At 44.2% G+C, this 15,215-nt stretch overlaps 1 protein-coding gene across 2 annotated transcripts in view; it reads right to left on the bottom strand.

Moving 5' to 3' along the window:
- LOC122565442 (tyrosine-protein kinase JAK2-like) overlaps positions 1–15,215 on the bottom strand; it is a 117,933-nt gene that overhangs the window by 46,874 nt on the left and 55,844 nt on the right. For both annotated transcript variants that reach the window (XM_043721426.2, XM_087975964.1), the window contains exons 5-8: positions 10,517–10,662; positions 8,923–9,220; positions 7,095–7,214; positions 1,572–1,729 (exon numbers count right to left, since the gene is read on the bottom strand). In XM_043721426.2, coding sequence (XP_043577361.2) covers positions 1,572–1,729; positions 7,095–7,214; positions 8,923–9,220; positions 10,517–10,662 — 722 coding nt within the window. The remainder of the gene's footprint in view (positions 1–1,571; positions 1,730–7,094; positions 7,215–8,922; positions 9,221–10,516; positions 10,663–15,215) is intronic.

Here is a 15,215-nt window from a genome sequence, read left to right as displayed (position 1 = left end):
ATAGGGAGACATTAAAAATATTTGAAAACAAGCATCAGAAATTTTTTTTAAAAACCCTGCTGGACCAGTAGCTAATGCTGCTCAATGTGCACAGGATAAGGAGCTTTCATACAAGCTAGGAAATGAGTAGCAGATGCTTATTCAAGGGTCTGTAATGATGTTATGAAAGATGGAGACAATTGGACAATATAAAGGTTGTGATGTAGTAGCGGAGCTCCATAACAATATCTTACAGGGTAGCAGCAAAGCTTCTAGACCATCTTCATAACCACCTGCTCTTAACAACCCTGTTAGAAGGAGCCACTGAATAAACAAAAGGCATTTCTTTACAAAGTGACAAGACATTAAAAGGCTGAAGAATGTCCTGGAGACAATTGGCATGGGACCTTGATGGGGTGGAGACCTGGACGCTGTTTCCTCTTGTGTGATAGATGACAACGAGAAAGATATATTCACAAAAAGAGGTTTCCTCTTTAAGACAGAGATAAGGGGAATTTTCATCATAGAAGTCCTACTGTGTGGAAACAGGCCATTCGGCCCATCGCGTCCACACTGACCCTCTGAGCAGCATCCCACTCAGACCCATTTCCACTCTCCCACAACCTTTTTCCTTGTAACCCTGCATTTTCCATGACTAACCCACCTAACCTACACATCTCTGGACCCTACAGGGCAAATTAGCATGGCCAATTCACCTGATCTGCAAATCTTTGGACTGTGGAAGGGAACCAGAGCTTTCAGAGGAAACCCGGGCAGACACAAGGAGAATGTGCAAGCTCCACGCACTCAGTGGCCTGAGGCTGGAATCAAACCTGTGTCCCTGGCGCTGTGAGGCAGTAGTTCTAACCACTGAGCCACCGTGCCACCCTCATTTTCTCCTCAGTCTGTGGAATTCTCTTCCCTGGATAATAGAGGGGATGGGCTGGATCATTACAGTTATTCAAGGCTGAGTTCAATAGTTCTTTAATAGATAATGGAACCAGCAGGAAAGGGAAGCTGAGGCCACAATCAGATCAGGCACGATGCAACCTAATAGCCTCATCTCACTCTGTGTGCATCTGCTGAGTACCACACAGTCAGAGAATCCCGACAGTGTGGAAACAGGCCCTTCGGCCCAACAAGTCCACATTGACCCTCCGAAAAGTATTCCACCCAGACCCATTCCCCTAACCTATGACTCTGCATTTACCCCTAACTAATGCGCCTACCCAACACATCCCTGAACATTACAAGGCAGTTTAGCATGGCCAATCCACCCTGACCTGCACATCTTTGGATTGTGGGAGGAAACCGGAGCACCCGGAGGAAACCCACACAGACACGGGGAGAAAGTGCAAACGCCACGAAGACAGTCGCCCGGGGCTGGAATCGAACCCTGCAGCTGTGAGGCAGCAGTGCTAACCACTGAGCCACCGTGGGTGAAGCTTTGCTACTTTTGGAGATGTGTGGATGGAAAGTTAAGAAATTAAAAGTTTTCAGAAACTTGTATTGCTAATGGCTGGTTTCCCCTTCCTCAAGAACTTGGCCCATTTTCACTGGGCCAATCATAATGACCAAATTCTTGCACCTACGTGATTGGTCCATGGCAGTTGTCCTCAATATGCTCCAACAGCTTGGGTGGAGCCACCTCTTTGCAGAAATAGTGATGTGGATCAGCTGTCAGTCGATAATAGCCATCAATAAGGGCCACGAAGGAGAGGGCTTCCCTCAGAGTGGGAAACTCTGCTTCCTGTGAGAATAGAGACAACAGACAGGATTACTGAAACAGGGCATGAGGCAGAATGCAGTTCTACTCATTCACAATAAAAACGCCAAACAGATTTACCACATATTTTAGTGCTGAAAGCAGCACTAACATTCCTCAGATACTGTGACCATAAGATCCAAGTCCATCAAAGACTTGAATGTTGCTCTTGTGTTTGATAATTATTGTATGACAGTGCACATTGCTCTGGTGGAAAGGGGATCAGCTGACACCACTGTCCTTTTGGATTTGGGATCTAAAGGGTTTGAGTGGTGTCATTGTGGTGAGGAAAAGCCACGAGGTAGCTGAAGGTGAAGAGGAACTTGTCTTAAAGAAGGTGTAGCTTGTCACATGATAGAAATCAGCATGACAAGTTACATTGGTGTGATAGACAATGTTACCAAGGCCATGGGGGATACTCATGGAATACTTATTGTGTGGAAACAACCCATTCAGCCCAACAAAGTCCACACTGACCTTCCAAAGAGTAACCCACCCAAACTCATTCCCCTACACTATATTATTCTACATATACCACTGACTAATACACCTAGCCTACACATTCCTGAACACTATGGGCAATTTAGCATGTCTAATTCACCTAATCTGCACATCTTTGGACTGCAGGAGGAAACTGGAGCACCTGTAGGAAACCCACGCAGACACGAGGAGAATGTGCAAATTCCACCCAGACAATTGCCCGAGGATGGAATCGAACCCAGATCCTGGGAAATTGCCCATAGTGTTCAGGGATGTGTAGGTTAGGTGGATTGGTCATGCTAATTGTCCATAGTGTAAGATGCATTAGTCAGGGATAAACGTAGGGCAATAGGGTAGGGGAATGGGTCTGGGATGGTTATTCTTTGGAGGGTCAGTGTTATCTTGTTGGGCCAAGTGGCCAGTTTCCACACCATAGGAATCTGATCTGATATCTGTCCCTCAGTCAACAGCATACATTTCATCCTTATCCTGTTGTACTTTATGGCAGCTTGCTGTGTATGAACCTATTGCAGCATTTCCTACGTTGCATTTCACTGGCTGGAGAATATTCTGAGGTCATGAATGGTGCCACATTAATTAAAGCTTTTTTACTCCTCTTTTAGACATTCCCCTATATCCTTAATGTATTAAAATGAAGAATAGTTATATCACCTTCCACTCTTGCTCAATTTTTCCATAGACCTCAAAACCAACTTTCTTTCACCTTCAAACCCTTCTCCAATGCAGAATTTTTAGAAGCTTTGAATTCTCATGAGGTATGTCCAAAGTGCTGGGCTGCCAGCGATGTTCAGTTCTTGCATGAGTTGCAATTAAATATCATGTCCATTTTCACAGATCTTCATTTCTTTACAAACCTACTGGTGACCTACAGGAGGGCTGCCTTCTCATTCAGGCTTCCTAATTCTAAAACCAGGTGAATGGCATCATAAATATCCTCTTGTCGCACTTGCGTCTGTGTCACAGATGAGCAAAGCCTCACAGGAATTATTTAGACTGCGCTGTTTATAATAAAGCATTAATTTTACATCCAGACCAATACATGCAACAAAAAATAACCTGACAACTTCAGACAGCACATCTCCCCATACCCCCCCCCCCCCCCCACCCCCAATCTTTAGCCTTTGTTTTCTCATGTTGACATGGCTGAGGTACTAACCTTGGTAGCCCCTGGGAAAGAGAAAGTGTTCAATCTCTGTCTAAAGTGTTCAATTTATCCCCCTGGTATCAGTTGGGAAGGAGGTTAAGCTGAGATCTTTCAGCGGGATATTACTCGTACCCCCCTACACATTAACAGTGCAGAGGTGGAACGAGTGGAGAGTGTCAAGCTCCTGGGAGTGGTCATCCACAACAAGCTTTCTTGGACTCTTCATGTGGATGCACTGGCTCCAAAGGTTCAACAATGTTTCTTCTTCCTCAGGCAGCTGAGCAAATTTGGCATGACAGCAAATACTCTTGCCAACGTTGATAGATGCACAATTGAGAGCATTCTGTCTGGATGTATCACTACCTGGTATGGCAACTGTACCATTCAAGATCGGAGATGGTTCCAGAGAGTGGTGAACTCAGCCCAGACAATCACAAAGGCCGACCTCCCATCTATAGAATCCATCTACCAGGCCCACTGTCCAGGAAAGGCCACCAGCATTCTCAAAGATCCATCCCACCCTGGCAATGTTTTTCTACAACCTCTACCATCGGGGAGAAGGTACAGAAGCCTGAACACATGCACCAGCCGGTTTCGAAACAGTTTCTACCTTAGTGTTGTTAGAATACTGAATGGACTCACAAACTCTAAACATTCGCCTGTAACTGTGTTTTTGCTGCTGTTTACCTATTATTTACTTATCTATTCTATTTAACTCTGTGATCTACCTGTATTGCTCGCTAGACAAAGCTTTTCACATGTGACAATGAATTAAACTCAAATTCAAATTCTTGAAATATAATTAAAAATGCCAAGAAAATTCAAGTTGGCTTAACGTTGGGGGCTACTTGGTTCACGTTAGCTCATCCTTAGACAATGCACAGTCCATTGTTATGGGGGAGCTGGTCATGTGGTCATTCATAGTCCTGGCGTAATGATCTGGGGATAGGAGATTAAATCCTACCATGGTAACTGGTGGCATTTCAGTTCAATTAAAGAAAAGTTACCATAGTCCTACTAGACCATGCTCTCTCTTCAGAAAGGCAGCAAGTGGTAGTTTAACCTGAGGGTCATCATGTCTTAGGTGAGGGGAGAGTTGAGAAGGAGCGTCCTGCATGGTAGCCTCAGCCAATGCAGGATTTGAACCCATTGTGTCAGCATTGCTAACCAGCTGAGCTAATCGCCGCCCCCCACCCCCTCAAATTCATAAATGTGGTATGGTGATCACAAAGCTAGCATTGATCGTCATTAAAACCCAACCTCATCACTAATTTTCTTGGGGAAGGAAATCAGCTGCCCTAACCTGGCTTGTCTAGGTCCTGTAGCAGTGTGTTCGATAAGTAACTACCCTCTGAATTGGCAAATCAAAATGCCAGCCTTTCCAGTAATGCCCATTTCTCATTCCGTATGTCACTTCGTTGCCTCCTGGAGTTTTGCCTCCATTTCTGAGATTCCCACTCCATAAAGGAAACATCCAAATCTGTCCTCATGTACTCCTGGCCATCTCGCCCCTTGGCCCATCTGTCAATTGGAGGCAATAACAACTTAACCATTTTGGGTACAGAAGAGGTTAACATGAGGATAATATTACAAGCAAGGCTTGTTTCCCCTTGAGTACAGAAGATTAAGGAACCTGCTGGAGTTGGTTAAGATAATAATAGGTTTTTAAATGATTTAAAAGGGATAAATGAGTCATTTTCAGATTGGCAAGCTGTCATGAGTCCAGTGCCACAGGGTTATAGCATGGGTTATTTTTCACCTAAATCTAGGACTTGTTCAAAGAGACAGAGTTATTGCTAATGGCAGAAAGAGAGCAACATGTGAAGAGGATTTGGTTTATTTATTTTTTGTCACACGTATTTTGGTACAAAATACAGTGAAAAGTGTTGTATAGTGTCGCCACATTCCGACACACTCTTAAAACACAAAAAGAAACCAAAACATAGAATATAAAGGCAGAAAAGTGAAACAAAGGAGTCTGTAAAAGGATATCACTCACATCTGGTCAAAAATGACCACAGTGTAATGTGGGAAAATATGAATTTATTTACATTGGCAGGAAAACTAGAAATGTAAGTGGAGAGAAATTTCAGGCTTCTGAGATACAGAGATTTTGAGGAGTCCTGATGCATGAATCGCAGCAAGTTAGTAAACTGGAACAGCAAGTGATTGGGAAGGCAAACGGAATTTCCATTCCAAGGGGATGGAAATACGAATGCAGGGATGTCTTGCTCCAGTTAGACTTTGAGGTCATATGTGCAGGGTTACATGGGGAGTGTCACCCGGGGAGTTGCTCCTTCGGAGGGCTAGTGCAGACCTGATGGGCTGAAAAGCCTCCTTCTGCGCTGTGACAATTCTGTGGCCTTGCTGTCTTTTGGAGAATGCAACTTTGGTCAGCGTTTCGGCAATTTCCGAATGGGAGGGATTTCTTCCTGATTCCTCAATAATGATTTCTTTCCCTGATAGATTTGACGATGCTTCACTTCCTTGTCAGGTAAAATCAGGAGCTCACTAGCCCTGATGGTGGTGAGGGTATAAGTGGTCGCTTTCATTGCAGTGTATAGTGAAAGCAGCAACTTTGGACTTGGCGCTGTTGGATGTGGTGTTCCGTGAATATCCCATTGGCTTGCTCAGACTGGTGTAAACAATTCCATAGCTTTATTCACAATGGATCAGGGAATTAGCCTGAAGTGTTGACCAAGAACAGACCTGGTCACTGTTCTTGTTTGTGTAGCCATCCCTTATACCCATTGGCTTTCCACATTCATCTAGCCTTTGGCTTTAGGATGTTTTGGGATGTCCCTATGCTGTGTTAAGGTGTTAAACACAGCTTCAGCACTCCTGAATAAGTACACCATCATCTCTTCAGCTACATAACCTAGCTTTGGCACAGAATAACCCCCCCTTTGCACTTCCTCGATGAACTATTTCCACCTCCACCTACCACTGTAGCCTTTAGGGATGAAGCTGACTTTGTCAGATGAACTCATGGAATAATCCAACAATGACAGAGGTCGCTCCTCCCATTGTGCCTGTGCTAACTCCTTAAAAGCATGAGCCAATTGGCCTCCTATGCTCTTCCACCTGTAGTCCTGCAAATTCTTCCCTTGCAAGCATTTCACCAATTCTTTATTAGAAGTTACAACTCAATCTTATTCCATTCTTTCAGGAATTTCATTCCACAACACAAGGGATTGTCAGGTCTATTAACCAAAAAAGGTTCTTAATGTTCCTCCTAATTCTTTTGATACTTAAACCTATCTCCTATGCCGCACTGGAATACCATTTTTCCTAATTCCCTCAAGTTGAACTTGAACATTTGGCAAATCACCTCTCAGCTTCCTGTGTAGCAATTGAGCTGCAAATTCAGAATTGAGAACAACAATAATCTCTTGTAGTTTGGGAACTTGCCACCCCCCATTGAGAGTGTGATCTTCAAACCCATACACCTGCGCTGCATTTGCACCAAAGTTCCTGAGCTGTGCGAAGGTGTGCTTACAGACACATGGTACACAAACGCACACGCGCACACACACTCTACACAAACGTGTGCACCCACACATTCCTGATGAAGGGCTTATGCTCGAAACATCAACTCTCCCGCCTCTCGGATCTGCCTGATCGGCTGTGCTTTTCCAACATCACACTCTCGACTCTGATTTCCTGTCCTAAATGCATAAAATCCATCTTTTAGATAAAGCTTACCAAAAGCTCGTTGTCTTGCTTGGTAACTGTGACAATTCGACTTTCTTCTAAGATATAATCTCGACTCGCTTGTTTGAGAGTGATGTCCACGATCTCAGGGAAGTCACAAAATGGCTGCCACTGGTAAACAAGGAGGGAAACCAAACAGAGATTGTCTTACTATCTGGCAGCAAAGTGTTAATAAAATTACAACCAGTGTCTTACCAACATATAAATAATGACAGGCTGTTAATGAAGCTTTGGTCCATTCATCTGTGCAGTACAATTACAATATCTTCAATATCATAACATAACCTTTAACCCATACAGTGATCAAGCAGAAAACAGTTCTTTGTCCCCTTATCTAAAGAAAGATATATCAGCATTAGTGGCAGTCCAGCAAATGTTCACTACGCTGATTCTGAGAAGGGAGGGACTATTTTGTGAGGAGGGGTTGGGCTTATACTTGTTGGAGTGAAGAAGACTGAGAGGCAACTTTGTTAAAACTTAAAGAATTCTTAACAGGGTAGATATGGAAAGGTTGTTTCCCCTTGGGGGAGAGCCTAGCACCGTCGGCTTAATCTGAGAGTCAGGGGTCACCCAGATAAGTTAGAGTTGAGGAGGAATTTCTTCCCTCAGAGGGCTGTGAATCTGTCAAATTCTTTACCATAGAGGGCAGCTGAGGCTGTTGTTAAGTATACTCAAGGCTGAGACTGACAGATTTTTAAAGAGTAAGGGAATTCAGGTTGATGGGGAAAAGGCAGGGAAGTGGAGTTGAAGATGATCACATTGGCAATGATCTCACTGAATGGCAGAGCAGGCTCAAAGGGCCTACCTTTGCTCCGACATCTTAAGATCTTAGGGAGGAGCCAGTTAGAATTCATACTGGATAATCGAGCAGCTGACCTACTATCCCACCATTTTGTTGTGACCTGATGTTCATGTACCTTATTGCTTTCATCTCACATTTCTGCTAATTACTACTACTGAGACAGGATGTGATGTAGTTACTCTGCTGCATTGAACTTAATACACAGCAACACCATTTCAGAACTCCACAGTCTCCCAGTTAACATTGTCTGTATATATAGAGTTTTATTGTCAAATGAACAGTCCAGATTACTAACATGGAACATATTTGAGAATCTCAGTAGGTCATATTGGACATTGTTCTTCTCTAACACAGTTACTGCCAGACTTGCTGTGTTTCTCCAGCAATCACTGAGTTTGTTTCAGATTTCCAGCATCCATAATATTTTGCTTATATAATGTAAATTTACTGTTTTATCAGTTTAATTTGTGGGTGCTGGAACCTGCATCTATTGCCATACAGGACCCTGTTTTTTTTGTATTTGTTACTCATTTGTCATTGAAGAAGGGCGAGGGAGACTGCCAATCTATGCTGAATTCCACAGCAACACCCTGACCAATCAGTGCCTATCTGACTGGTCCCAGGTTAATGAGTTAGTTAAGATTGACAATTAACAGTTCCAGTTGAAACAAACGCTGGATAAACTCAGTGCGTCTGACAGCATCAATGGAGAGAGAGAAACAGAGTTAACATTTCACATCTAATATGACTCTCCTTTATCTGGAACTTTCAACATGAGGTGTTAACTCTGTTTTTCTCTCTCCATCCACACCATCAACCCTGCTGAATGGCCCCAGCACTTTCTGTGTTTCAGATTTCCAGCATCTACATTTTTTTTGGTTTTATTTGAAATTTTCCAACTCCATGCCAACTTTGGCCCAATCAATCAAAATCTGGCCAGCAGCCACATTGTGGGTATTCCACAAAGTTCAATTCCTTTTGTTATTTACACAAGGTCAACCAAACTTAAACACCAACCTCATCTTGCTTTAAACCCCATTGAATTCCATGTTCTCCTGAGACACAGATGAACTTGTGCACTTGCTGCCTTTGTGGGTCCCACGTTGGGTCTTTAACATGGAAGGTCTCTTTGCTGGGCACAGTTTCCAAACTTTCCATATCCATGAGATACTTCAGCTTCAGGTACTTGAGGTCAGCCTCGCAGTGACTGATTTTGTCCAGAAATTTGTAGAACTTTCTGCGGATTCTCTTCCTTGTCAGGAAGTTGTGCTGCTGAATCTGTTGCCGGAGGGTGGCTGGGATGCAGGACTTGTAGCTTAAAATGGAATGAGAATGATTTGATTAGCACAGAGAGTGGTGGGTGCATGGAATGCACTGCCAGTGATGGTAATAGAGTCAGATACATTAGGGACATTTAAGCGACTCTTGGATAGGCACATGGATGGTTGTAAAATGAAGGGTATGTAGGTTAGTTTGATCTTAGAGTAGGATAAAAGGTTAGCACAACATCAAGGACTGAAGGTCCTGTACTGTAGTGCACTGTACTGTTCCATGTTCAATGTTCTATAGGGAATAGGAATATAGAAATGAATACCTCCTATACCAGTTGCACAGCAAGAGAGATGGTGAAAAAGTACATCAGGAGGAAAAGCTACTCTGGGAAATACTGAACAGCTTGTAATACGTCATGAATTGTAAGATATCTTGTACAAAGATACTACTTGGTTTAGTTAGGTATAGTTCAGATTTTTAGTTTATTTCTGCTTTTTAAACTGCTCGTTGATTTGCAGTGTTGCACTACTGTGACCCATAGATCTTTGGACATAAGGAAAAAATAAATGTGGTGAGCCAAAGATGGGTGTATTAGTAAGCAGAGTACCAAAAGGTGAACGGACTGTAATAGCCAGCCTTGCCTCAGTGGGAGCACTTGCACATCGAAATCAGATGGTCATGGGATCACAGACCCATTTCAGGAAATTGAGCTGACACTTCAGTGCATTACTGAGAGAGCGCTGGTGCCATCTTTCAGATGAAGTGTTCAATATGGACCTCACTGTCATTGCAGAATAAGGTAATCTAGTTGTTGTTGAATAGCTGTTTGTGGGGCCATAACTTGACTGCTGATTATAGCAGTAACCACACTTTCAGTCTTTGGTCTAGGAACTTATGTGCACCCATTTTGGACAAATGCATGCTCAGGGTATCACTTCTTCATCATGGATGGTGACACTCTAGACATATGGCAAGATGCAGAGAGGGTATCAGACCGTTTGCGGTTGTGGGAGAGGGAACAGAGGTAGTCAAAGAGGTTTTCAGAGGGTTTCCCAAGGAGAAAAGATGAGTCATGTGGAAATTACAATAAATACCTGTCCAATAAGACCATGTTTTAGTCAGAAACAGTCACCAGACTACATAGGGATGACAAGGCACCCACCAACCAAGGCACACATTAGTGTACTTACCATTTCATTCATTCTGGTCACATTGTGAGATTGAACAGCTGTTGGAGAGGTTCCGAGTGATGGGAAGCACAGTGAAAGACTTTGGAATCTAACTATGGGGGAAGCCATGTTGGGAAATGGATGGCTATATAGCTCCCTCAGCATCTCACCTGACATGGTCACAGATCTGCTGCAGATTCCATTTCTTCTCCTTTGAGATCCTCATAATGTCCAATACCGCCATTCCCAGGCATTCCTCTTGCATCTGCAGGTCCAGCGGCACCTTAATGAGGCCACTGACAAAGTCAGTGCGTGACTACACATCGGGGAGAGCAAACAGTGAGCAATGATGAATGAGTGTGATAAACACGTTTCCTCAAACAGCAAACCCTGATAAGATGTTTTCAGTAGGGTCAAATTTCCTTTCGATTAACCCACATCGACCTCATCAACAGTTTAATGGTATCAGATGAACTTGAGATGATTTTCACCCAGCAAGCAAAGAGGAGAATTAATTGCGAGAATGGGAATGAGGAGACTTGCAATTTTTGATATAGGCTTGAAACATCATGACACCCATGCAAATATTCAATTTGATCATCGCTGATTTACAGCTCAATTACATTTTCCCACTCTTCCATATTTCTTGATAGGTTTACCCAACAGAACTCTAGCTCTCTCAACTGTAAAGCTACCAATAGCTGCTAGTATTCACAGCTTTTGGGGAATGGAATTCCAAACGTCTCCACATGGATTTGACATGTTGAATGATGTCCACTATATCATAATAGTGTGTGAGTAATGCCTTATCGCTCTGCTCCTGCTTGGCCTGGGCTCCTATTTTAAGGTTAATTCCTTGCACTCAGAATTCTTCCTATTTCCACTTGCCATTCAATGGTGCCACCACCAGTGTCCTCTCAATGCCGTGAGACCAAACAGCTGCAGTGAGGGGCTGTGCAATGCGAGCGGCACACCGACATGGTTAACGCTGTTGGCTTTTGGTTCAGGAAACACTACCGGGCACGGAACTTGAAGGTTCAAAGCCGAAAAAGAAACACATTCCAGAAACATTGATGGCCATCATTGAACCTCCCACCATCAATGTCCTAGAGGTTATAATTGACTACATAATGAACTGGACTTACCATATAAACACTGTGGCTACAAGATCAGGTCAGATGCTGAGAATACAGCAGTGAGCAATTCATCTCCTGTGTCCCCAAAGCCTGCCCACCATCTACAAGACACAAGTCAGGAGTGTGATGGGATACTCCCCACTTACCTGGATGGGTACAGCTCCAACAACTCTCAGGAAGCTTGACACCATCCAGGACAAAGCAGTCTACTTGTTTGGCACCTTATTCACCACCTGCAGCTCTGCACAGTAGCAACAGTGTGTACCATGCACAAAACGCACTGCATTAACTCACCGAAGATCTCTTAACATCACCTTCCAAAATCATGGCCACTAGAACAACAAAAGCAGCAGATACATGGGAATACCACTGCCAATCCCAAGCTTCTCGCCATCCTACTTGGAAACATACTGCAGTTGTTTCAGTGTTGCTGAGTCAAATTCCTGTAATTCCTTCCCTGACAATCTGTACCTATTCCCCAAGGACTGCAGTGGTTCAAGAAGGCAGATTGCCATCACATTTGCAAGGGCACTTGAGGATGGGCAATAAATACTGGCCCAACCAATGATGCTCACATCCCAGGAATGAATTTAAAAGAAGAGCAGTTTCTTCCTATCAAATAGCTCTAACATGTTTAAATACATTGATCAGGTCTCCTGGACATCTTCTGTACTCAGGGGAGTAGATGGTGCATGGTGAATGTTGGCCTGGACAGAGTAGATGTTGGGAAGATGTTTCCATTGTTAGGAGAGACTAGGTTCTGAGGACACAGCCTCAGAGTAAAGGGAAGACCTTTTACTATAGAGATAAGAAGAAACTTCTTCAGCCAGAGGGTGGTGAATCTATGGAATTCATTGCCACAAAAGGCTGGGGAGGCCATGTCATTGAGTATATTTAAGACTGAGATAGATAGGTTCCTGAGTATCAAGGGGATCAAGGGTTAAATGGAGAAAGTGGGAAATGGGGTTGAGAAACTTAACAGCCATGATTGAATGGCAGTGTAGACTCGATAGGCTGAATGGTCTAATTTCTGCTCCTATGTCTTATAGTCTTACGCTCACGGGCCTAGTAACCCAGAAACCCTGGCTAATGCTCTGGGAGCATGGGATGAATCCTCCCACAGAAGATGGAGGCATTTGAATTCAGTGAGAAAATATGGAGTTAAAAGCTAGCCTCATGGTGACTATGTAATGCTTTATTTGCTGTTGTAAAAACCCATCAGTAATGCTCTTTAGGGAAGAAATCTGCCATCCCTACTCATTTTGGCCTACCAGTGACTGCACACCTTCTGCAATGTGGTTGATTCTTAATTGCCTCTGGGCAATGAGGGTCTGATGACGAGGCATCAGAAACATTAGCTCGTTCTCTCTTCACAGGTTGAGAGTGTGGTGCTGGAAAAACACGGTAGGTCAGGTAGCATCCGAGGAGCAGGAAAATCGACGTTTCATGCTGGAGCCCTTCATCAGGTGCTCTTCACAGGTACTGCCTGACCTGTTATTATCTCCAGTATTTTGTATTTTCGATCAGTAAATGCTGGTGCAGCCTGTGACACCCACAAGCCATGAACATACAAGAAAGAGATACGAGTTAGATGCATGCAACATGCCCCTGTAAGTGTAGTCAGTCCTCTGAAACTCAAACCTGGCTGTTCACCTTCTCTACACTGCTGTCGACTGTGCAGACAGGAAGTATCATTTCTTTGCTAACCCCACTCCACCCTTTGAAAGAAACTACTCAGGTGCATTTTGTGATCTTCAAATAACTAAAGCCGCAGAGAGAATGTGAACCTGCAAACTACAAACAGACAGTGGTGGAAAGGCTCAGCAGACCAAATTAAATACAAGGGAGAAAATCGTAAAGTCAAAGTTTCAGTTCAGTTACCTCCCTGGATAAATGTTTGTGGTGTAAGAGGTTTTAATAGAGTAATCCAGAAAGAAAAAGCAGTAAAACTAGTCTGACTTGTCTTGTACACCTCAGGACAAAGTGAGGGCTGCAGATGCTGGAAATCAGAATCGAGAGTGTGATGCTGGAAAAGCGGGTCAAGCAGCATCCAATGAGCAGGAAAATCGACGTTTTGGGCAAAAGCCCTTTGTCAGGAAATCCTCAGGACGGGGCTCTGGTATGACCAGGTTCTCAAAATTTACTGATTTGTTTTAACAGGTTTTTAGCTCTGGCTAGGGAAAGAGGGGAAGACAGCAAAGAACAAAAAAGATGCTGGGTGATGGGGGATGGGGTGGGGGAAGGTGAGAAAGAGGAAGAGGATGGTGGGCAGCACAGTGGTTCAGTGGTTAGTGCTGCTGCCTCACAGCACCAGGGATCTGGGTTTGACTCCACCCTTGGGTGACTGTATGCAGTTTGCACATTCTCCCTGCCTCTGGGTGGATTCGCTCCGTGCAGGTTAGGTGGATTGGCCACGTTTGAAAAAGAAATTTGCCCTGAAGTGTCCAGAGATGTGCAGGCTGGGTGGGAATGGATCTAGGTAGGGTGCTCTTCAGAATGTGGACTTGATGGGCCGAATGGGATTCTATGACCAAAGCACATGATATTGGAACAAGAAACTGAAGACAGGTCAAGAGGACAGATTTCCAGCATCTGCAGTTCTTTTGTTTTTTGGATAGTGCACTGCTAATAGATTACCAATACCTTGGGTCTGTTTTTCACTGCTGAGGTGGGTAAATCGAATTGGGAAATTTACTAACTTGGCACGCCTGACTGCATTAGGTCACCCAGTCACGCACAGTAAACCCTCCGGGGGTCAGGCACAAGTCATTATGACAAACCCCAGAAACAGAGCTCAGGAAGCTATCCCATTGGGTGAGACAAAAGGAAACTGCAGATGCTGGAACCTAAGGTAGACAGGCAGGAGGCTGGAAGAACACAGCAAGCATCAGGAGGTGGAAAAGTCGATCGAAGGTCCACTCTGGTTCACTGACTTCATTTGCTCTGTTTTATAAGTTGGTATAGTCATTAAGGAGAGAAAGAAAGTGGCTCTAAAATTGGTAACCAGAACCAATTTCTGGTTCCTGACCCACTTTGGACACACAAGGGGTGGCACAGTGGCTCAGTGGTTAGCACTGCTGCCTCACAACAGCAGGGACATGGGTTCAATTCCACCCTCAGGCGACTCTGTGCATCGAGTTTGCACATTCTCCCCGTGTCTGCGTGGGTTTCCTGCAGGTGCTCCAGTTTCCTTCCACAGTCCAAAGGTATGCATGTGAACTGGATTGGCTATGCTACGTTGCCCTGTAATGTTCAGCGATGTGCAGGCTAGGTGGGTTAGCTGTAGGAAATGCGGGGTTAGGGGTTTGGCCTGGACGTGACGTGCTTCAAAGTGTTGTGCAGATTTGATGGTCTGAATGGCTGCACTGTAGGGATTCTATGAAACCGCAAATGGACACGGAGCCTACTTCCAAATACTAATTGGTCAGTTGTCAAAAAGTGTGGCGCTGGAAAAGCACAGCCGGTCAGGCAGCATCCGAGGAGCAGGAGACTCACAATTGTGTGAATACCATGAATTGGCCAATTGATGCTTGAGTCAATGTGCAAAATTGGGGATGGGGTCAGGTGCAAGAGAAACATACGCCACCCATTCCGACCCCACTAGACTTCCAATGCCCCCATGGGAAAGCATAACGTCCTCTCCTATTTCTCTTCTGTAAGGGAAGACCTGAGCTATGCACAGTGTTGTCTAACCAAGATATGACTCAAGTTTACCCTGACCTCACTGCTTTTT

The sequence above is a fragment of the Chiloscyllium plagiosum genome, unplaced genomic scaffold (genome assembly GCF_037043375.1).
Source record: "Chiloscyllium plagiosum isolate Xiang-an unplaced genomic scaffold, Cpla_swu_hap1 HiC_scaffold_28, whole genome shotgun sequence".
Classification (NCBI taxonomy): domain Eukaryota; kingdom Metazoa; phylum Chordata; class Chondrichthyes; order Orectolobiformes; family Hemiscylliidae; genus Chiloscyllium; species Chiloscyllium plagiosum.
Note: the sequence above shows the minus strand (reverse complement) of the source record. Positions and strands in the feature narration are given on the sequence as shown.